Source organism: Cygnus olor, chromosome 27, assembly GCF_009769625.2.
Source record: "Cygnus olor isolate bCygOlo1 chromosome 27, bCygOlo1.pri.v2, whole genome shotgun sequence".
NCBI lineage: Eukaryota > Metazoa > Chordata > Aves > Anseriformes > Anatidae > Cygnus > Cygnus olor.
This window is the reverse complement of record NC_049195.1, coordinates 5030489-5051901: the sequence shown is the minus strand read 5'-3', so window position 1 is coordinate 5051901 and position 21413 is coordinate 5030489. Positions and strand designations below refer to the sequence as shown.

The 21413-nt window shown below is 55.3% G+C and overlaps 3 protein-coding genes across 3 annotated transcripts; 2 read left to right on the top strand and 1 right to left on the bottom strand.

The window, feature by feature from the left end:
- The first annotated feature begins 43 nt into the window (after positions 1-43).
- On the top strand, positions 44-5714 carry STAR (steroidogenic acute regulatory protein). Its single transcript, XM_040538207.1, has 9 exons — positions 44-446; positions 877-947; positions 1663-1826; positions 2392-2505; positions 2781-2908; positions 2986-3144; positions 3757-3941; positions 4178-4271; positions 4362-5714. Exons 3-9 carry the CDS (start codon positions 1763-1765, stop codon positions 4467-4469), a joined length of 852 nt encoding a protein of 283 aa, XP_040394141.1. The 5' UTR covers positions 44-446; positions 877-947; positions 1663-1762; the 3' UTR covers positions 4470-5714.
- On the bottom strand, positions 5176-14664 carry ASH2L (ASH2 like, histone lysine methyltransferase complex subunit). The gene is made up of 16 exons (XM_040538206.1): positions 14603-14664; positions 14431-14500; positions 13653-13798; positions 12709-12797; positions 12284-12378; positions 12049-12144; positions 11728-11823; positions 11414-11489; positions 9249-9342; positions 8682-8899; positions 8300-8467; positions 7735-7928; positions 7211-7303; positions 6781-6879; positions 6389-6448; positions 5176-5864 (listed from the first exon to the last, which is right to left on the bottom strand). Exons 2-16 carry the CDS (start codon positions 14431-14433, stop codon positions 5757-5759), a joined length of 1635 nt encoding a protein of 544 aa, XP_040394140.1. The 5' UTR covers positions 14434-14500; positions 14603-14664; the 3' UTR covers positions 5176-5756.
- Positions 14665-15548: 884 nt separating this feature from the next.
- On the top strand, positions 15549-17786 carry NODAL (nodal growth differentiation factor). Its single transcript, XM_040538092.1, has 3 exons — positions 15549-15720; positions 16055-16848; positions 16940-17786. The coding sequence occupies exons 1-3, from the start codon at positions 15549-15551 to the stop codon at positions 17090-17092; spliced, it is 1119 nt and encodes a 372-aa protein (XP_040394026.1). The 3' UTR covers positions 17093-17786.
- The last annotated feature ends 3627 nt before the right edge of the window (positions 17787-21413 follow it).

Sequence of the window (21413 nt, the reverse complement as noted above, 5' to 3'; positions counted from 1 at the left end):
ACGGGTGGCTGCCGTGCGGCTCAGCTCCACGAGTGCTTTGTCCCCTTTTTCCTGCACCCCACAGGGGTTTGGGGGGGATCTGGGTGCTTTTCCCAGTGCAGGATGTGTCCCTGCACCCCCAGTTCGCAGGGTCCGGCCCGGCATCGCTAGCTGGGGGCCCGGGCAGGTCGCGCTGTGGCTGGGGCCGCATCCTGCGCGGGCAGAGCAGCTCTGCTCCTCCTGCCCCGACGGAGGTAGGTGCTGGGGCACAGCAGGCACGAAGCCTGGCCCCGCTGCTCCCCTTCCCCACAGCATCCTGGGGGCTTTTCTGTCCCGATCCCCCTGGGGCGCAGGGGGGCTGCGGGTCCCTGTCCCCTCCTGCAGGCTCCACTGACCCACGGCACAGTGACACTGTGGGACCCCCAGGGGACGTCCGGAGGAGATGGTGACACGGCATCGGGGAGCTGGTGAGCAGCCCGGGGACATCCCCATTTTCCAGGCCCCCCCCCCCCCCAAGGGCCCGCGGTGCCCTCCTGGCACAGCCGTGGGGGACCAGGCGCCCCGGAGCCGAAGGGGTGGCTCTGCCCGGGCTCTGTTTTGGCTCTTCTCAAAACAAGAGCGCGTCCTTGTGCCGAGGCCTTGTGTGCGGGAGCGGCTGCTCGGGCTGGGATAACAACAGCCCCTGCTGGCTCCCGGCATGGAGGGCTCCCTGCTGGTCCCCAGCTAAGGGGGCTGCTGCTCCCTAATGGTTCTGCCTCACGGTGCAGTGATTCGGGAGGGAGACGCATGGCTTCTGGCTTCCTCCCAGTCCCACCAGTGCCTCCATCCAGTTACACGAATGCAAAACGCCTCGCGTAGCGTGCGGTGGAAAGCGAATTTGTTCACTCCTGCGTGCAGGTGGTGACCGTGCTCCGCACGTGGTGATGGAGAGCAGCTGTCCCGGAGCAGCGGGGCCGTACCCAGCACAGGCAGGGGGACCAGTAGGGCCGACCACCCTGGGGCTGCCCAGGTGCCCCCAGCCCAGCACGGGGGGCTTGGGGTGTCCTTTGCTGGCGCAGCGAGCGGCTGACCTCCCCCTTGGCCAAGCTGTTGCAACAGCGAGGAGGAGGAAGGTCAGGTTCCCCGCAGGAGGGTGCAGGAGTTGACGTCAAAGGAAGCAGCTGGTGATTCACGGGTTCTCGGGAGCGCTCGTCTCCGGGGCCGTAACTCATCCCAGAAATGTCATTTCATCCTTGAGTGTTATCGCTGCTCCGCCGTTGCCCACCCGCAGATAACCGGCCCTGGGGGGACTCGGGGCTGCCCCTCGATGCAGCCCGGTGCGGGCAGGGGGCTCGGGGCTGCTCGGGGGCTCCGAGCTTGCTGGGCTGTGCCCGGCTTGGAGCCCCGGGTTGCCGGAGCCCGGGGGGTGCCTGCTGCTCAGCACGCAGACCCCTCAGCAGCAGTCCCACAAGCTCTGGTCCCAGTAATGGGCATGAGGTGCCCGTCCCGTGTCGGGGGGCTGGGCACAGCGGGGTCTGTCCTGCGGCTCAGGCTGGGGCTGGCTGCACGAGGCCGCGAGCGTGCGCCTGGTGCCCAGACCACGGGCGACCTGCGGCCCCCGGCAGCTGCGCGGGGAGGGGGCTGGCCTTGGCCCCCGGGGCCCTGCCGTAAGTGACGGCTCTTATCTCCCTGCTGACATGCCAGCATCCTTCAGCGGGCGTATTTAAGGCTGAGCACCCAGAGGGCTGGGGCAGAGGAGCTCTCACTGCACAGACGCCAGCCCCAACTGCTGCCGACCGGGGAGATGCTGCCCGCCACCTTCAAGCTGTGCGCTGCCATCTCCTACCGCCACCTGCGCAACATGACCGGTGAGGGCACGGGGGTGCGGGGCTGCTGGTGGGGGGCTGCGGTCCCCGGGTGTTGCGTTTTGGTCCCCAGGACCCCTTTTTGCTGCTGCATGTGTTTCTGGGGCCGAGGGAGGAGGGCTGTGCCCCGTTTCCAGCGTGGCTGCACCTCTGCTCTTCTGGAGCACCGAAGGAGAGCGTTTAGCCCATGCTACAAAGGTCACTGCAGGCTTCTTGCTCTGGAGCCCCAGGAGGAGCCGTAGATGATGTCCCCTTGGCTGTCAGGATCTCGTACTCGTGTTCCATTTCCTACAGCCTTTCCTGGGCACCTGCTCGTGCAGAGGCGGGCGACTGCCCTCAGCTGCTGCGGGGCTGCCCTCAGCTCCCCGTGCACGGCTTGGGCTCAGAGCGAGACCGACCAGCTTCTGTCCTCCCGTAGCACGAGGGCAGTAAGCTTGCTCCCTGCAGCGGTGGTGGGGGGTAAAAGGAGGCACGCAGAGGGTTCTCAGTGATGCATCTTTAAAGGAAAGAAGCAAAGCCTGACAAATGCCCCGCGTGGTTCTGTTGAGTGACGCTCTCTCTGCTCCAGGTCTCCGACGACAAGCCGCGGTCGCCATCAGCCAGGAGCTGAGCAGGCTGGCCTGCCGCAGCGCGGGGCCCAGCACGTGGATTAACCAGGTCCGCCGAAGGAGCTCCCTGCTCAGTAAGTGACAGGCAGGTGGGGACCTGCCTCATCCCGCCGCGTGCTGGCCCTCACGGGTCAGTGCTCAGGGACTGGCTAGAGGAAAGCCGCTCGTGTGTAGCTCATGCTTCTGCTAAGCAAACGGCAAGCGCAGGCTAGCAGTGGGAGCTGAGCTTAACTCCTGAGCCCCTGGGCACTGAGAAGTCCATTTGATGTAGAGCTTATCTGGTATTACGACGTGTTAGCCAATTGTAACGTTCTTACACTCACTCCTGCTTTTGTCCAATGCCTTCCAGGCTCGAGGCTGGAGGAGAAGCCCTTCAGCGAGGTGGAGATGTCTTACATCAAGCAAGGAGAGGAAGCCCTCCAGAAATCGCTCAGCATCCTCGGGGATCAGGACGGCTGGAAGACAGAGACGGTGGTGGTAAGCTCTGCTCTGCGGCAGGCTAACGTGGTCCTGCTGCAAGTGTCTGTGGTGCTGATCCTGCCTTCCCTCGCTAGGATAACGGAGACAAAGTGCAGAGCAAGGTGCTGCCTGACGTGGGCAAGGTGTTCCGCCTCGAGGTGGTGGTGGACCAGCCCCTGGACGCGGTGTACAGCGAGCTGGTGGACAACATGGAGCAGATGGGAGACTGGAACCCCAGCGTCAAAGAGGTCAAGGTAGGGAGTGCCTGCACGGGGGGATGCCAGGCTCCGTTCTGACCTCCCTCAGATGCATCTGCTGCTCCACGTGGCGTTACAGGGGCCGGGGAATCACTTTGCACATCGCAGCAGGGCGCAGGGATTTTTCCGCCCATTCCTTGGGGGATGGACTTCTACTTTGGATGTTTCCCACTACAGGCATAAAGCCTGTTCTGCAGTAATCGCGCTGCTATTTCAGAAGAGCAGCCTGTCTGCGGAGGGAGGGCTGATTGTTACCGATTCTGCAGGAAATGCACTTGCTCTTTGCTGCACGGCAGCAGTCCAGCTCTGTTGTGGTTTGTGGTGTTAGTGGAGAAGAAATAGCAGTACCCAATAGTAGGGACGAGCACCTTGCTATTCTGCAGCTTGTCTGAAAGCATTAAGCATAACCTTCCTTTTTTGGGTATTGAAATCTGGAAATGATGATCTGCATTCCAGGATAATGCAGAAAATGCTTATATTGAGAAAAATTGTAAGATGAGCTACTGTGAGAGCATGCATCTGGTTACAAGCAGTGATCAAATGCTAGCTTTTAACTGACTGTAGCCGTTTTTGCAATAAATGCCTCACATTACAATCTGTACCGTCCAGATTCTGCAGAAGATTGGAACAGACACGGTGATCACCCACGAGAAGGCGGCTGCTACCCCCGGAAACATTGTTGGACCGCGGGACTTTGTCAGCGTCCGGTGCGCTAAGCGACGCGGCTCCACCTGCGTCCTGGCCGGCATGTCCACCAAGTACGGGGCCATGCCAGAACAGCAGGGCTTTGTAAGGTAACTGCCTCTTGTGTTGACTTAGCGGGCATAGAGGGGCGCTTAGTGAATGTCAGACTCACATCCTAGCTTTTAGCATAGGCTCAGCATTACTGTGCTGTTTGTTTCAGTAGCAGAGTGAGTTTTGTGTTTTGGGGAAGAGATTGCGAAGGAAACCCTAACTCATAAAGTGCTTCAGTGCTTTTTGAGGTTAAGTCAGGTGTTGCTTTTTAACACGCACTCCTGCCCTTGTACAGAGCTGAGAACGGTCCCACGTGCATGATCCTGCGCCCGGTGGCTGGCGACCCTTCGCAAACCAAGTTGATATGGCTTCTTAGCATTGACCTGAAGGTAAGCTCCACAGTGAATTATTTCACACGAAACGTAAGGGTTACATCTGCGGCGAGTTCCACTCACGGGCTGTTGTCTGCTCCTCTCTAGGGCTGGCTGCCGAAGACCATCATCAACCAGGTTCTGTCCCAGACGCAGGTGGACTTCGCCAACCACCTCCGGGAGCGCCTGGCCCGCACGGTGGCAGTGAGCTGCTGACTGCGCCCGGCCCCGAGGCAGCACCTGCCCTCCTGCACGGACTAGTATTTAATGCTTTGTTCAGGGGTAAAAGTAGGGATCTTGGTAATTAGGTAAGTCAGACACAGTTTAACTCCAGCCTGTTCTAACAAGCCAGGCCTTTAATAGCAGACATTACTAATAAAGCTTTAACTAATTAGCCGGGAGCTCCTAGGAGCCTGATTTAGAAGACGAGCCCAGCCAGCACATGCTCAGAGTGCACGTGCAGGACAACCTGAAATTTTACTCCCTTCAGGTATTGTGTTTGCACATACAGCATGTGCTGGCCCAGCCTTCTGCATCAGTTAAAGCTTTATTAGTAATGTCTGCTATTAAAGGCCTTGGCTAATTAGTTATTAGGGCAGTCCCAGGAGCCTGATTCAGAAGGCGGGGCCAGCCAGCACCTGCTCAGTGTACAAACACAGGACTTAACCTAAAATTCATTCCCCTCCTTTCCCCAGTGAAGCAGCTCTAACTTATTTGACTATAATTATGCATGTCTTTACAGGAAAATTATTTATTCAAAGCTCTGTAATGATGGTCAGTGGCAGGAGTCCCTGTAACGATAGTCAGTGCTTTCATACAGTTAGCTGGAGGAGAGCTTCAGATTTAAAGTAGCTACTTTGAGTTTACAGGTTACGAATGAAACTAGATATCTAAACAAAAAAAGAATCACAAGACAAAAATATAAGAGTTTAAAGAAAGGTTTATTTTTAAACTGGCTGCCAGTTCATGTAAAAAAAAATACAGTTTGGGCAGAAGCCCAAATTTCAGTCTTACATGCAGTAGTCTTGCTACAACACAATCCTTCTGGATGGAAGCTGTTTACAATTAGCCAAACACAGGTGAGCAGAAGTGTCAATGTTGCTTCTGCGCGTATACATACAGCAGGTAGGTCCAACTGCAGCCTGCTCTCACTGAAAAATGACTGTTACAACCCCAGTACATCAGATGAGAAGTATCTCAACACAATAGTTGCTTCTTCAGCTAGCTACGCCGTAAGAAGTTACTGAAGACTCCGAGAGATGCTCACAAATAGCACAATACATATTAGAACTGCATTCACTTAGACTCCAGCAGAGGGGTAGCGCATGAACCTTCAGCAGGTAACAAATATACATACAAAATGCCTGCCACCAAGAGCTGCATTGGCTTCATCACGTTTGTTCATTGACAGATTGTTCTGAGTGATGCACATTCTCCTAGAATAAAACCCACTTGATTTGATAGCCACCGTGTCCTTGGTCTGTTATGCTGCACCTACTTCTTTTAAGGCTCCCAGGGTGGGCTTCGTCTTCCATCAACTTCTGTCTCTACGTGATACAGAACATCTGCCAGCGTGTGTTCTACGACAGCACCCCAGCCCATGTCACTCATCTGCAAGGGGAGCGAAAGGCAGTTAGCTTGATGCACAACGCACAGGCTCAGGACAAAGAGGGACAAGCCCTGCTGGCCACCACTGTTTGTATAGCAGTTGGGGTAGTGCCACCCCTGTGCCTGTGCTCAAGGACTCCCTCCTGAAAACATTAGCGGAGATAAAAATACTGCAAGTTCCTTAAACAGCAAGTCAGGCCTTATATTAAAAAGCTATCACAGGCATAATCAGGGACCTAATAGTCTGCATCAAATATTTAATTACAATGAAAGGCGTCTTTGTCAAGAGGAAAGAGCTATTCAAAGTTTTTTTTAATGCGCTTTATCCTTCAAGATTTTTAAATACATTCCTTTCAGCTGCACTATCAAGCTACAAGTACAAAACCTGAAGAGGCCAGATACAGGCTTGCTATAAATCTGCTCCTCCCCACCATAGCAAATTTTCAACCACATTTTGTGATAGCCTCAGGGTATTTAAACGGGGGGGGGGGGGGGGGGGGGGGGTCAGAACTTCAGTCATTACTTACTGGACGGTAAGTGATATCTCTGGGTGGGTACTTGAAATACGGTCCAAAGTTTATAGAAACCTATGGAAGACATTTGCATTAGAAAACGGAGGGAAAAAAAGCTAGGCAAAATTCTTCAGGCCTCACCCTCTTACACTCCTGAGCTTAACTGCACCCTGTGCAAGAACATGCGAACATACGGCCTTGCACCAAAGGACAGCATTCACTCAGTACGCTGAGAGTTAAATCCCACAAGTGAACAGCTGCATTGCTCTAGACTAGTTTTAATAAAACAACTCCCCATCTTTGCTCACTTAACTGGGCTTGCTTGACACACTCCCAGCACGTCCACTCTATGCATGAATAAAGTTATGGCTGGACTTAGGCATTATCTTTGACAGTATGTTACTTACTGTGCAGCCTTTGTACAAAGAAATAGCAGGAAAATAAACGCCTTCAAAAATGTCTTTAAAAGCAACACCTTGGCTGACACCGTTCTTGAAGAATATTATCTGAAAAGTAAAATGAAAAGTTTTTTTCCCACTGATGCTAACTTTCAGGACCTTACTTGTGATCCACAAAGTAATTGTCAAAAGGCAGCTTATCAGTGACTCCCCTTCTGCCTGATGCCAGACATTTTTAACATACTTAAGTGACAGCAAGAACACTACAAGCAACGCGTGCAGCTGGTTTGGTCAGTTCACTTTTGTATTCTTTTTGATGATCAGCCTCCCTTTGTGGTCATTAAATAGAAGTGACTAACATACACAGAAAACAGTCTCAGCAGGCTCACCACTCTTAAGATCTGCATCCTTCCACTCCACCGACCAACGCTTAACTTACCTGGCTTCCAGGTGCTTGCTTTAGGCTCTTCTCTGCTTTGTCCACAAAGTCCTTCTCTTCAAAGTACAAGTAGCTTTTAAATTTGATCAAAGCCTGAAATAGTAGGAAACACCCACTTCAGAAATAAATAATCCGAAAATCTGTTACCTACAGTGACATATTAAAGAATGGCAGGCCTACAGGAGCCCTGCTCTGGGAAAGGCGTGCCTATTGTGTCAAGAGTACCCATGAAGAGTGATTCACACAGCTCAAATATTTGAGAACCAGGAGGGGAAGAGTAGATGAAACGAGATGTGGGAAATCTCATTCAGTAGTTCACATGCAGTGTTCCCCGGCAGAACCTCTGGGTGGGGGTATTTTGTTTTCTTGAAGTCAACGCTTCAGACTTCTCTGCTGTGAACCAGAGTGACACCCAGAGGTAGGCTGGGAAGGTCACACTCAGAGAGAGGAAAAACGAGTCTGAGCAAGCAGTTTCCCGCTAGTGCCCACAGTCACCACTTCAGTTAAGGAAGCCCACATCTCACCTTATCTTTGTAAGTATCAGGCAGCGATTTGGCAGTCTCAGTGTCTTCTGGAAGACTGATGTAAAAGCCCAGTATATCTCCCTGTCCATAGCCAGATGAATAGTGCTTCCCTATTGACTGATGAAACTTGGTTCCCTTCTTGCTGCGCCAGGAGTAACTGAACTTGTCGTATCCCAGAGGTGCCTGGAGGTTCCCTGCAGAAACCAATGCTTCTCGATCAACATTCAAATTGTATCAGGAACACCTCTATATGTACGCCCCTTCATGTTTTGGGCTAATAATTACATTCAGTTAATAAATACAACTGTCATTAGCACAAATATGGTGACTAAAGCATTAAGCAAGGCCACGCATGCAGCAGCATAAAGGAGCTGCCAGCACTGCAGTTCTGCACAGCTCAGAGCACCTACTGAAAGAGTTTATCCCTTGGTAAAGCAGTGACAAAATAGGCAAGCTGAACACTACTTCCTCTTCTGAGGTTTAAATTACTGGGACGAACAACAACAAAAAGTAGGAACTAGTTAGAAACCAATGCCCGCTACAAATACTTGGTAAAATTATTTACCCAATGGCTGCGACCAGCCTAATCTGGCAGCTGTGTCCGGAGGCATCTCATCCATGGATATTTCAAAGTACCACGCTCCTTTCCGCACTCCGTGTGAGGCTCGTACCATTGAATAGCCCTTCTCGCCGACGACAGTCAGTCTGTCATCCGAAATCTTCAACTGAGGAGCTGCAGCAGATAAGAGCACGTTCACAATTCATTTGCAATTTCTAATGCCTTTCGATATCACTGCACAAGTGACCATACAGAAGTAGATTTAACATTCACACCTCTTAAAGCAATAACATGTGCAACCTCAGTAACTTGTACCATGAGGTTAGAGAAGACGGCCCCTCGTAAGAAGAGCTGGCTACATAACGTGTACGATCAGCAAGCTGCGTACCTCGGTCGTGCAGGGCTAGGAGGACTCGTTCGTACAGGCAGGCTCTGTAGAGGTCCCCGGGAATAGGCTTCCCTGCCCAGCAGTCTAGCTCCAACTTCTCTGGGTCAGGTGCGTGGGGGTCAGGCTCAGCCAAGATGTAACGATATCCATCTTTATTAAAGGGGTGCTCCAAAGGATAGCCATGGGGCGGTAACCGCTGCGCAGAGAACAACGGGTCGCTGTGAAGCACAAAAACGACAGGTTGGCGTCTCAAAGTGGTTGCAGTCCCCCTACAAGTCAGCCCAGTACAACCTCTTACAGAGCAGTACCTGCAGCGTCACAGCCTGCACAGCACTTTGCTCTCAAAAGAGTTGGCATGAAATGAGCACGTACTCAGCTACTTCAAATACTGCCTAGCAGGTGACGCACAAATAACATCTCAGGGTTATGGCGTGACTCCCCCTAAATAAGGGCAGACAGACAGACGGGAGGCAGCCTAGGGCATCGAAACTGCAGCTGTCCCTCTGTCCAATGTACGACTTGCTAAAGATGCTCATCACCGTGCCACTTTGTCCTCCTTCCTCTTACCTTCTGGTTTTCTTGGCCGTTCCTGTGGTCCCTCCGTCCTGCTGCTTGCGTTTTGCTCCCCGTCCCTTCCCACTGCCTCCTGCGGCAATTCCCCCTTCAGAGAGAAATCACAGCATGTTAAGCAACCGGTGATCAGAGAGAGCCTGTGAGCGTGGAATCTCCATGAACAGCAGAGGCAGAAGCAGCCAAGTTCACATCTGTTCATTAGCTCGCGTGCCTTCTTCCACACAGCTATACTTGAAACGAACCTCACTGAGCACCGAAAAACCCAGAACTTTTCGTAGGTTCCAGTCAACTTTTCAAGTCTCGTAACTTAGAGTGGAAGTGAAATGAGATTTACCAATAAAACGAGCTCCACTCCAGTTTTTACAATGAGAATTAAAAATCTTTTCTCTCACAGAAAGATCTCCAGCCAGCAGCAGTAGGTTCCTGTTTGAAAGCATTATTATTTGTTTTCATGGAGATTCCAGTCACACAATTCAAATTTATTTCTGAAAAAGCAGCAGAAAACCCAACCTACAGCATACGCTATCTGATTGTAAGCAAAGTTGTCAGCCCAGTGACACACAATGCTGGAGAAACACTCTGACACCAATACCTGCACACGCAGTAAGCACTTACCAATGTATTTTAACCTATAAAATAAAATACACCGAAGTTGGGTAAAAATGAAAAGCACTAGAGGTGTTTCTCTTCAGTATTACCAAAATTAGTACTACGATTAAAGCACGTCATTTCATGTTATGGCACCCAACTTCTAGTGATAAATGTAACTGTGTTACAGGACAAGCTACGTGTCAAATTTTATCAAACTACTATCAGTATTAATATTTCAATATGTTAAATTGCGTATGCATTTTACCATTACGCTATTTCAAAAAGCATTACTATTGATTTACAAGGAAAACTAGAATTTCTCTGGACTGCAGATAAACACCTTTAAGAACCACAAACTGGGTTGTAACTAGAAACACAGCAAGCTTTAAATTACCGGCGTTCCCCTGGCAGTGCGAGGGGTTCAGACCTCTGAAGGGTTACCATATTCTGCACACACGTGACGTGACCTAAACTGCACTTGCTAGCTTTAGTGCAGACATTGAGACTCCCCAGGTTGCCACCGCTTATTTATCTAAGCAACCAGAATGTCACAGACTCAGACCACTTATTTAGGCATTACGATTTTAAATCACAAAAATATCAGGTTGAATCCCTCAGACTTAAAAATAAACTTAACTGAAAATAAAACTTTAAACCAGTCAGGCGGGGCAGAATATGATGAATCTAAAGCTTCTAATTGCTAAACATTAAAAGATGAAATTGTTGGTTTGTATTAAAATATTCTTGCAATCACGTCAGGGCACACTTTTGATTTTTAAATTGAATATAGCTTCTAAGATAACTGAGCAAAAAAGCTTTCCAAACCACAATAATACTTAAGTTTTAGAAGCTGAAAGGTAAATATTCACCACCCAAAGAGGCTCCACCTGTAAGAACAGAAGTGGCACCACATATTTGAGAAACTTCCAATAGTTAAAGAAAAAAACAACCAGTGCATGAAACGGAGACAATGCAGCCTTAAATCCTATTTTAAAAAGCCCGAATCACCTCCTGCTAGGTAATAATTCAGCATGTTTCACGTGGAATGGTACACGGAAATGTCACCAGCTCTTAATACTACTACAGTAAGATCGCTAAAATTACTCGTAACGAGCTAGGGAAAGTTCTTCCTTCACACAGCTGTCATCCCACAAAGAGGAATAACAGTAAAACACAAACAGTGATCATAAGGAAACACATTACTTATACTTTCCCTTACTGCTTGCAAATCTCAAGAGTGAGGAGAACAGGAAATCTGAGTAATACAAGTATGTAAATTAAAACAATTATGGAAGGAAACCATGGAGCTCAGCTTTCTTGGAAGCACCTTGAATTAGCTGGCCACCACGAAGAAGAAAGCTGAACCTTTACAGTAAGTTAATCTCGATGGAAAGGGACGGTGAGACTGGCTTGACGCGTTTCAAACATAATAAGCACAACCTCAGTCCACACAAGAGGTTTAACGGTCACATCTCAGCTGATGTAACTGCACTCACGCTAGGCTACAGGACTGGGAAAATGCAGCTTCAAACCAAATACTGGAAAAAAAGAATAGTTAAAGAACTTGCCATTTAAGCTTCCACTTGTGGATACAGCGTTGTTCTGCTTCTGGTTATCGTACGCAGGACCAATATTGGCAAGATCCTGGAAAAGGAAGGAAAGAAAAAGCTGAAGTACGGACTCAGACAAACTTACCATTCCAAGTCCAAACACGGCACTTCCACGTGCTGGGGAATTATTCCAGCACACCACTGGGCGCAGCACTGGCTTACGCTGTCTTGGATAATTTTTGCTTATTTGACTGAGCATAAGCTATCAGCAAAAATAACACCCCTCCCTTCCCTCCCAACAGGGCGTTTTCCTTCCAGCTCTAATTACGTACTTGGTCTAGAAGTCCAAATTTTGGGTAGTCTTCTTCTGGATCTTTACTCCCTGGGTCCGGATGCTCTTTCACTAAGAACACATCCCTTTCTTTACACTGAAACAGAAAACAAGGGATACAATCACAGCAAATTCATTAACAAATGCTTAAGTCAAAATACGTACTATTAATACGTCCTACCAGTACCAACTACATAAGAAGCTGCAGGAAGAAGCGTTAGAATCTTCACCATTTAGCTCTATGTCTAGACCTCAAAGATGAATGTCAGACAACTGTATCATTCGCAGAAAATCCTTCGTGAACTTAACTCCAGTTACGTACCATGGTTTTGACAATATTATTAGGCCAAGTCATTTTCCCAGGTCTCTGTCTTGTTGTCATACACTCCCAGTATTTATCAATAAATGGGATAATATCCTGTTAAAAAACAACAAATCCAATCAGCAACAGTTAACAACACACATCTGAAAGTCACACTGCCCGTATTTGTTTGAACTTGCTCTTTAGTGACATCATAAGTTACTTTAATCTCTGATAATTTTTCTAACAGCCTTACCTTATCTTTCGAGAACATAGTTTTTGGGTGCTCATCTTGTGTCCTTGACTGCCACGTCAAGTTGGCCAGAGCACTAAGGCACATTTCCTTGAGATCTTAAAAACAAAGATATCCCAAAGCTAGGGTCAGACTCCATGAGGAAGACCAAACACACGAGCACTCACGCAGCGATAACAAAACGCAAAGCACCCATGCTATCTCGAGTAACGGCGAAATGTCACAGGTTCCATCCCACCCCACACCGAACAGATTTTCACTTTCACAAAGTTAGTGGCAAAATGGCAATACATGTTTTGAAAAAGCTGTGCACGCTTGTTGCTCAAGTTTTGGCAAGTCCTAGCAGAAGCCTCCCGAAGTCTTTAGACAAAATGAAGCCCCTAGGATTATCTAGCACAAACTTTCAACGAGTGAGCTTTTACACTTACTTGCTTGTTTTCTTAAGAAATACGTGTTCCCACTGTGATGGCAGACATTGCAATGGAAACTGTAGTTGGTCATGAAAGGCAAACATGACCTGGAAAAGAGCACGCCGATTTATGGGTTCTGGTGCATGCCTTGCCTGTTACACCAGGTTAAGAAATCAATTACTCTCATGCTCTCACTACAAAAAGAACATCTTACAGGTTCACTAATATTTTCATCGCATTAATTTTATCATGAGCGGTAACAAAAGCCACAAAGCTCATTGGAACACTGTAAGCAAACTAAGTGTCATCTTGTTTCAGACAAGTCCTGAAATTCACCCAGCAGAAAAACAACAACCACCCAGAAGCTCTAGACAAGGAGCTCAACCAGAGTTAATCAATTAAAGTTAAGCGGAACTCCGGAGTACTTTTTAGGCACAAAATACACAGTCCTTGTCCTTGAGAATCTCACTCTACGTTTCCATTTTTTCTTACACAAACCAATCATAAATTTAGCCCCTAACATACCCGGTGGCAGCCCTTCAAAACTCATTGATTTGAGCAGACCGGATCGGAATCTTTTTGCAAAGAAATTTATTTCCTCCACCACCTCCTTGACTAATGGTTGAACTTTACCTAACGGCACACTCAGTACCTTCCTATTAATTAAAGCACTGTACAGAAATACGAAGGGTTAATGACTGCACATAATGTTGTGCTCAGACTGCCCAACCACATTAATGACATTAAACTTCTGGCTTCCTCAGGCTGTAGCTTCTGCACTGATTTCTCCTAACCGGCCTCGAGCAGCCTGTCACTGCTTACAGGAGGTGGACAAGGACAGCGCAAGGTGAAACCTGCACCCGATTTATGTAGGCACATTGCTTTGTTTTCAAGAGAACAGGGGGCGCAGATAGAAAGGGACACCAAAGCTTCATGCCTAGCATCAAGCAGAGCTTACATACGTGGTATCGATGCCAAACGTGTCTGCTGTGAACCACTTCGTACAGATCCCGCACTGCAGCTCGATCTCTCCGAGCTGGCGTCCGTTCTCCTCATCCACGGAGCCCGCCTGGGCATCCAAGGCCTCCGAGGCATCGCCGGCACCTTCCTGCAACCAGAGCACATCAGCACACGGGGGCTGGCTGAGAGGCTGACCGGACCGGACAGCAAAGGTTTGTGCAGGAACCGTCAAGATAGCGGAATTTGGAGCAATGTTCGCACACCACTCCCCCGATACAGAGCCATGCTGCGAGCGAGCCCGAACCACTCCGTAGCTCCAGGCAGAACCGATCAGGCGCGCGACAAGGTGACTGCGGGGATCACGGAGCCACGGGACAGCTTCGGTTGGAGGCGACCTCCGGGGACCACCCGGCCCGACCCATCCCTGCCAGGCAGGCTCACCCCGGGCACGGCGGCGTCCCGGGGGGGGTTGGATATCTGCAACGGGGGCTCCGCAGCCTCCCTGGCAGCCTGCCCCAGGGCTCTGCCACCGGCACCGCACAGAAGGGCCCCTCACACGGCCGCGGAACCCCTGGGGGGCCCCCTTACGCCCGTTACGGGGCCCCATTTACTCCCGTTACGCGCTCCCCCTTACGCCCCCCTCCCCCGTACCCGGGCGCTGTTTGCGGAGGTCCCCGGGCTCAGAACCGCGGCTCCGCTCCCCGCCGGACCGGCCCCGGGTGTCTGACGGACGGACGGACCGACAGACCGACGGACGGCCCCACAGCCCCCCCCCCGTACCATAGGGTCCTTCCCGCTGCCGGACTCGGCCTCCAGCGCCGCGGCGACGTCCCCCGGCGCCGCCTCTCCCCTGAAAGGGCACAAACGGGGCCTGAGCGCGGGGCCGGCACCCCCGGTACCGGCACCCCCGGTACCCCCCGGTACCCCCCCGGTCCCGGTCCCGGTCCCGCACCCGCTGTCGCCGTCGGCAGCGCCCGGCTCGGGCGGCGCCGGGGTCTCGGCGGGGGGCGGCGGCTCCGGGGCCGCCTCTGCGCTCTCCCCGCCGGGGGCCGCCATCGCCGCCGCCGCCGCCATGGCCGCCGCCACTCGCCCGCTCTCGCGGGGCCTCGCCGCTCTCGCGAGACTTGCCGCTTCAAAGGGCGATGCCCGCGGTGGGCCCCACTGCGAGGGGCTGGCGGCGCCCCCTGCCGGCGGCGGGATGGGAGGGCGGGGAGGGGGCCGTGGCGTCACCGCGCGGGGGCGTGACGTCAGCGTGGCGGGGTGTGACGTCACGCAGCCAGCGGGCGAAGCGGGGCTCGGGGACAACGAGGCTGGGCGCCCTGCAGGCACCGCCCGGCCGCTCCCTTGGTTGGGGGGGGGGGCTGGTCCCGGTATCCCCCCGGTATCCCCCCGGTATCCCCGTGTGCCCCCCGTGTCCTCCCCGGGGTATCCCCGCGGTGTCCCCATCCACCCCCCGGTGTCCCCCCGGTATCCCTGCGTCCCGCCCCCCGGGGTGTCCCCGGGGTATCCCCGCGGTGTCCCCGTCCACCCCCTTGTGTCCCCGGGGTGCCCCCGGTGTCCCCACATCCCTCCCCCATGTCCCTGCTTCCCCCCCCGGTGTCCCCCCAATATCCCCGTGTGCCCCCCGTGTCCTCCCCGGGGTATCCCCGCGGTGTCCCCGTCCACCCCCCGGTGTCCCCACATCCCTTCCCCGTGTCCCCCGGGTCCCGCACCCCCGGGAGGGGGCAGAAGGGCCGGGAGGGGGCACACCGGGGATGGTCGGGGAGGGCCGGGGAAGGGGCCGGGGGAGGGGGCCGGGCGGGGAGGGGGCCGCGGGGGGCCGGGGGGGGCCGCGGCCGCTCGGGGCGGCGCTCGGGGCCGCCGTACAAATAGCGGGCGGCGGGCGGCCCGGGGCAGCCATGCGGCCCCCGCTGCGCTCCGCGCTGGCGCTCTGCGCCCTGGCCCTGCTCCGCCTGGGCTGCGCCCCCCGCGCCCCCCCGCGCTGCCCCCCGCTGATGCTGCAGCTGCTCCGCGCCCCCCCCGCCCCGCTCCGCGCCGCCGCCGCCGCCGCGCTCAGCATCGCCCCGCACGGTGAGTGGGGCCCCGGCCCGGAGCTGGCCCCCCCCGGGGTCTTTGCGCAGCCCCGGCCCGGCACCGCGCTGCCCCCGGGTGCCCCGGTCCTGAGCATCCCCGGCCCGGCGCTGTCCCCGGGCGCTCCTGTCCCGGGCGCCCCGTCCCCGAGCATCCCGGTCTCTGGCACCGGCGCCGGCCCCCGGTGCCTTTGCGCATCCCCGTCCCCAGTCGCTCCTGTCCCGGGACCGGCTCTGCCCCCGGGTGCCCTGTCCCTGAGCATCCCCATCCCGTCCCCGTCCCCGAGCGCCCTGTCACCCTTGGGGCCACCCTCACGTCCCCGCTCCTGCCGCAGGTTCCCGGCGGAACGGCTCCCGCTGGGCGCTCTCCTTCGACATGACGTCCCTGTGGGGCAGCCAGGAGGTCAGCCTGGCCGAGCTGCGCGTCCGCCCGCCCGCGCTGCCCCCGGCCCGCAATGTCACCCTGGACATCTTCCACAGCCAGCGGCGGTGCCCGGCCGGCGGGACCTGCCCTCGTGAGCTCTTCCTGGGCACGTTTTCCGGCAGCCCCTCCGACAGCCAGGCCGCCTGGGAGGTGTTCAACCTCACCGGCACGCTCAGGTCCTGGCTGCACCAGGACGCGGCTCCTGGCAGCCCGAGTCCTGCGGAAACGGAGCTGTGGGAGTCGAGCACGGTGCCTGCCCCGGCCACCGCCACGCCGGGCTCATGGGACACGAGCGACCTCGGCCACGAGGAGCCGGCCGTGCCCCAGGAGCTGGCGGACAGCGTCCTGCTGCTTGTCTTCTCCAAGGACAAGTCTCCGGGAGACCACAGCCTCATCAGGACAGTGGAGACCTCCAAGCACGTCATGCGTGACAGCGGCCCCAAGGGCCCGGGGAGCCGGCGGCACCGCAGGAACAGGAAGGAGAAGCAAAGGATCAAGGTGAGCGACGCTCCCGCTCCCAGCCCGGGGGAGGACGCCAATGCCAAGTCCTTGTGCAGGAGGGTGGACATGATGGTGGATTTCGAGCAGACCGGCTGGGGCAGCTGGATCGTCTACCCCAAGAAGTACAACGCCTACCGGTGCGAGGGGCAGTGCCCGTCGCCCGTGGATGAGACCTTCAAGCCCACCAACCACGCTTACATACAGGTAAGAGGGTCCCGCTGCCCCGTGCTCCTGCCGCCCGGCCCGGCGGCGCGAGGCGGGGAGCTGAGGCCGTGCCCTTCCCGTGTCCCCTCAGAGCTTGCTGCAGCTCTACAAGCCCAACCAGGTGCCGTGCCCTGCCTGCTCGCCCGTCAGGATGAGCCCCCTCTCCATGCTCTACTACGAGAAGGGCGAAATCGTCGTCCGCCACCACGAGGACATGGTCATCGAGGAGTGCGGCTGCAACTGAGGCGAGCTCCTCCCGCGCTGGGGGGGGGACGGCGGGGCTGCGCGTCCCCGAGGACTGGCCGCCAGCCACGAGCAGAACACGGATGGGGCGTCTCTGAGCCCCTGCCACCTCCGGGACCCTCGTGCCCGGGGGTTTGGGACATGAGAGAGGAGACAGCACTGAGACAGAACTGTGGGAGGTGGATGGTGGCGGGGAGGTGATGGGGGGAATGTCCCCTGTAGTGGCAGCGCTGTGGGGCAGGGGCAGACCCAGGCGACGCATGGGGAGGCTGCTGGGCTGGTGCTGCTCCGCTCACGCTCGTGGAGCATCCCTCCTTGGTGTCGGTGCTGCCATTGCACGCCCCGAGCACTCCCAGTAGCCAGAGGCTTGCCCAGGGCCACCTGCAGCACCGACACCCGACCTCGCCCAGCATCCAAACAGCCGAGATTTGCAGTGTCCCCCAGGGGGGTGGGCATTTCCCTTAAATTTTCTATTGTATTTCTATTAAAACTCTAACAGATTTCTATTAAAAGTTTCTAATAAGAGCTTGCACGGGTAAGCTGGGTGCCCCTGGATGTAATGCAGCCCTGAGGTCTGTCAGGGTACGTCTGACCCCCCCCCAGCCCTCCTGCCTGCCCTGAAAACCTCAGCTCACGCGCTGCTTTCATCTGCACAGCCTTGCTCAAACCTTTTCAACCACTCACTGGATGGGGCGGTAGGGAAAGGGCTGTGTTCGTACCATTCCTCAATAAATTATGTATTTAAGAAATGCCTGCTGCATGCTGCCTATTTCCACCCCCCTTTTTGCTGCTGGGTGGTCTCTTGGGATGCGACCCCCCGGCTCTCTGTGCATTGTGGTGCCGGGGGCTCTCCCCCCATCGTCTCCAGCTGGGGTCTGGTGTGAGCAGCTGGGCAGCGAGCACTTGGCAGCCCCCTCCTGATGTGACCAACACGCCATGGTCCGCAGCTCCTTCTACTTAAAATAAAGGGCTAAGTCTCCGGAGCAGAAGCACCAGCCCACCTGCGGGGTGCCCTGTCGGTACAAATGGATTTTCTGACCCCCCAGGAGTAACGCACCCACGCTGCCCCCCACCCCGGCCACCCTCGGGTGCTCAGGGCCACCCTGCCCGGCTGCCACGAGGAGAGCTGGGCTGCTCGTGCAGCTTCCCCTGGGATTTCGGGGCAGATCGGGGCACAGGGGGGATTTGGGAGCCCCCCGTGTCAATGCAGCGTGCAAAGGGCACTGTGCTTTGTAGAGCAAGGGGACCCCAAACGGTGTGGCAGGAAAAGACGTAACCCCGCTCCGGGGATGGGAAACTTCACCTGGGATAGTGAAGGTGCCGTTCCCACCCTGATCATATAGATTGTGGGTTGCTCAAGAGCAACTGGGGAAGCACCTGCGGCCTTTGAAGCGAGGAGAGGGGCTAAGTGGATTTCCACCTTTATTTGCCCCTGGGAGATAAGGGCAGGGCCGCATCCCGTAACAGCAATAATTTGAAGCAGGCAGCTCGCTTTTTGGGCACTGCTGCCGGGGGTCCCTGCCCTGGCAGTGCAGTGGGGGCGAGCGGGGGCCTGGGTTTGAGCCTGGCCCCCCCCCGGCAGGACCCCCCTGCCCCGACTCCACATCCCCGGCGCAGCCTGATGGGCCCCAATCCACATCCCGGGCCGAGGATAAACAAAGCTCGTCTGGTTCTCAGCCCCAGCGGCCCTGCGCCAGCCCCGCTCACATCCCCACCAGCACCTCGCCCCTGCAGCCGTCATTAGAGGGTCATTTGCGGGGGCTGTTAAACGCTGGGAGAGGGCGGCCCTGGTGCTAACCCCTGGCAGGGGGCAGACACCTGGGGAGCGGGGCTCTTTCTGAAATAAAACCCTTTCATTTTTATTTTTTTTTTGCCTTTTCCCTGGCAGGCTAGGAGCTCGCTCTTAAAAATTACCACACCAAGCACAGCCTAGAGGGCCGCTGCCCTTCTCCCACCAGCCCCCTGCCCCGGCAGGGCCCCCCCAGTTCCCCAGCAGCCATATCTCGAGATCTCGGCCCCTCCATCATGTGTCTGAAACCCTGCAGCGGGTTCAGAAGTGACCCTGGGGAAGGAGGGGGGCTGGCAGCCAGGCTGAGATTGATCCCAGGCTGGACGGAAGACATCAAAGCTACGTGTCGGGCAGGCAGGTATCTGCCTGGGCGCCCCGTGTGTGGAACGGGGCCTGCTCGGCCCAATACACATCGGCTGTGGGACAGAGGGACACCCAGACTGGGGGCAGTCGTGCTGGGGGGGCAGCTCCAGGCCCTGCTTGCTGTGGGGTCCTGCAGGGCCAGGCCGGGGCTCAGGGGACACGGGTGGCCCTTCAGCACCCCAGGGCCTTGGGACGGGTGGGAGAGCAGGGACCGTCCATGGGCACGTGCAGCCGGACCCTTCTCATCTCCCTGCTTAGAGAAGCCCTCGGGAGCCTCAGGGCTGTGCAAGGCACGGCCACCACCACCCGTGGGCCGGTGCCCGCGTCCCCGGGAGCTGCACGTGCTCCAGGAGGCGAAGATAAGCGCGGTTTGCTTTGGACGCACGAGGAAAGAGCGCGTGAGAGCAAACAGAGCAAGGGCTTATCACTGGCACGGGTAACAGCCGTCCAGCCGGCCGAGTGAGGCACCACTCGGGTCAGAAGGCGTTACTGCTCCAACGACCGGGACACGGACCGGGACGGAGGCCCTCCGGGAGCTCTGCTCTGCCTTGCCCCAGACAAAAAGGGGAGGGAAAACGCGATGACAAAGCCAACACCTGTCCCCCCGGACCTCCCCGGAGCACCCCAGCTGTGCAGCACCGCCACCCACGGCTGCTTCGCCCCCCGCTGTGTGCACAACTGCACCGACACAGCTGCCGGCCCCGCGCAGGGGCTCGGCCTGTGACAAAGGCGGCTCCGAGCGCAAGGTGTTGGGTGAGGACCAAATGCCAGTACGGCAGGGACCTGCCCCGGCAGCCCGAACTGCTCTTTCACACGGCTTAGGCAAGGTTGGAGTGCTGGAAACTTGGTGCAGGCAGGAGACGGAGCCAAAAAGCCCAGCTGAAAGATGTGGCACTGGTCAGGGGTGCGATAGAGGGAGGAAAACTGCAAAAGGAGCAGGGGCGGCTGCAGCTGCGTGGTCCCATGGCCCCAGCAAGGTCAAGGCCTGTGCCCGGGCTGGATTGCATCAGAGCAGAGCACCCCAGGGTCACGTATCTGTCACAGGCTCACAGCTTCTCCAGGTGAAGGCATTGATGTGCCCATGGCCCCAGGGCGCTCCCTCTGCAAACCCCGCAGGAATCCTGACCTGCATGGACCCCGTTTGACACCTGGCCAGGTGCTTCTCCTTCCCCAGTGATCGGCTACGAATCGCTGCTGCGGGCAGCCGGAGCTTTGATGCCCTCCCCAGCCGTACATATGCACGCAGATACCGATGCACGGCTGCCGCAGGCATGGACAAAACACTTAGCACTTAAAATACTCCGTGACCCCCTGGGCAAGGGGGGTGGAACAGAATTTAAGGGTATTGCTTGCAATAGCTGACACTTGCTCAGAAAAAAAAAAAACACACAGAGTTGCTTTTGTACTGAGAGAAAACCAGACATCACAAGGCTCTCACTTTGGGGATGCTGCAGGCGAGGAGCTCAGATCCCAGCAGTTTTAGAACAGCCCCAGTCCAAAATCCCACCCTGGGGAGCACACCAGCGGTACACATGGCTCATGCAAGGATTAGTTTGGTTAGGACAGAGCAGGAAAACTTGCTTCAGCACTGACTGCATAAACCTAGTTATTGCAACTACCGCCCCAAAAGCCTGTCACGGCTTTTCTGGTCTAGCCCTAAAGTAATCAGCTTCAAAAATTAACGTAAGGTCTCAGAAACAAGGCTCCTGCTTCCTCCGCTCTGATTTTGCAGTGACCAGGAAGCAGGATGGGTCCGAGCACACACGAATCTGCAACCGCTGTGCAGTGCTGTCAGCAGCCGAGCGGTTTGGTGGTGCCGTTTCTGAAAATATTTAGCTGGAGAGGTGTCGGTGCCAGCTGCAGCTCACAGCACATGCTCCAGCAGCGATAGCAGCTTCTCGCTGAATGCACACACCAAAACTCAGCACTTGGTACGGAGCTGCAAGACTGATAACATGGCACTGGGAGGCAGTGAGCTTGAATCTGTTCCCATTAAGGTTTCAGAGAAACACTTAACCTTATCTTTAAAAATGCAAGGTTTATCAGCATCAATTGCTTTGACTCTTTCTTCTGTTACTCTCTATTAAAGGCTTGCATATCATAATGTCACAATTGGGCTTAATTAGCAGGTATTTAAGTATTATCTGCTAAGACTGATTCGAACAGACAC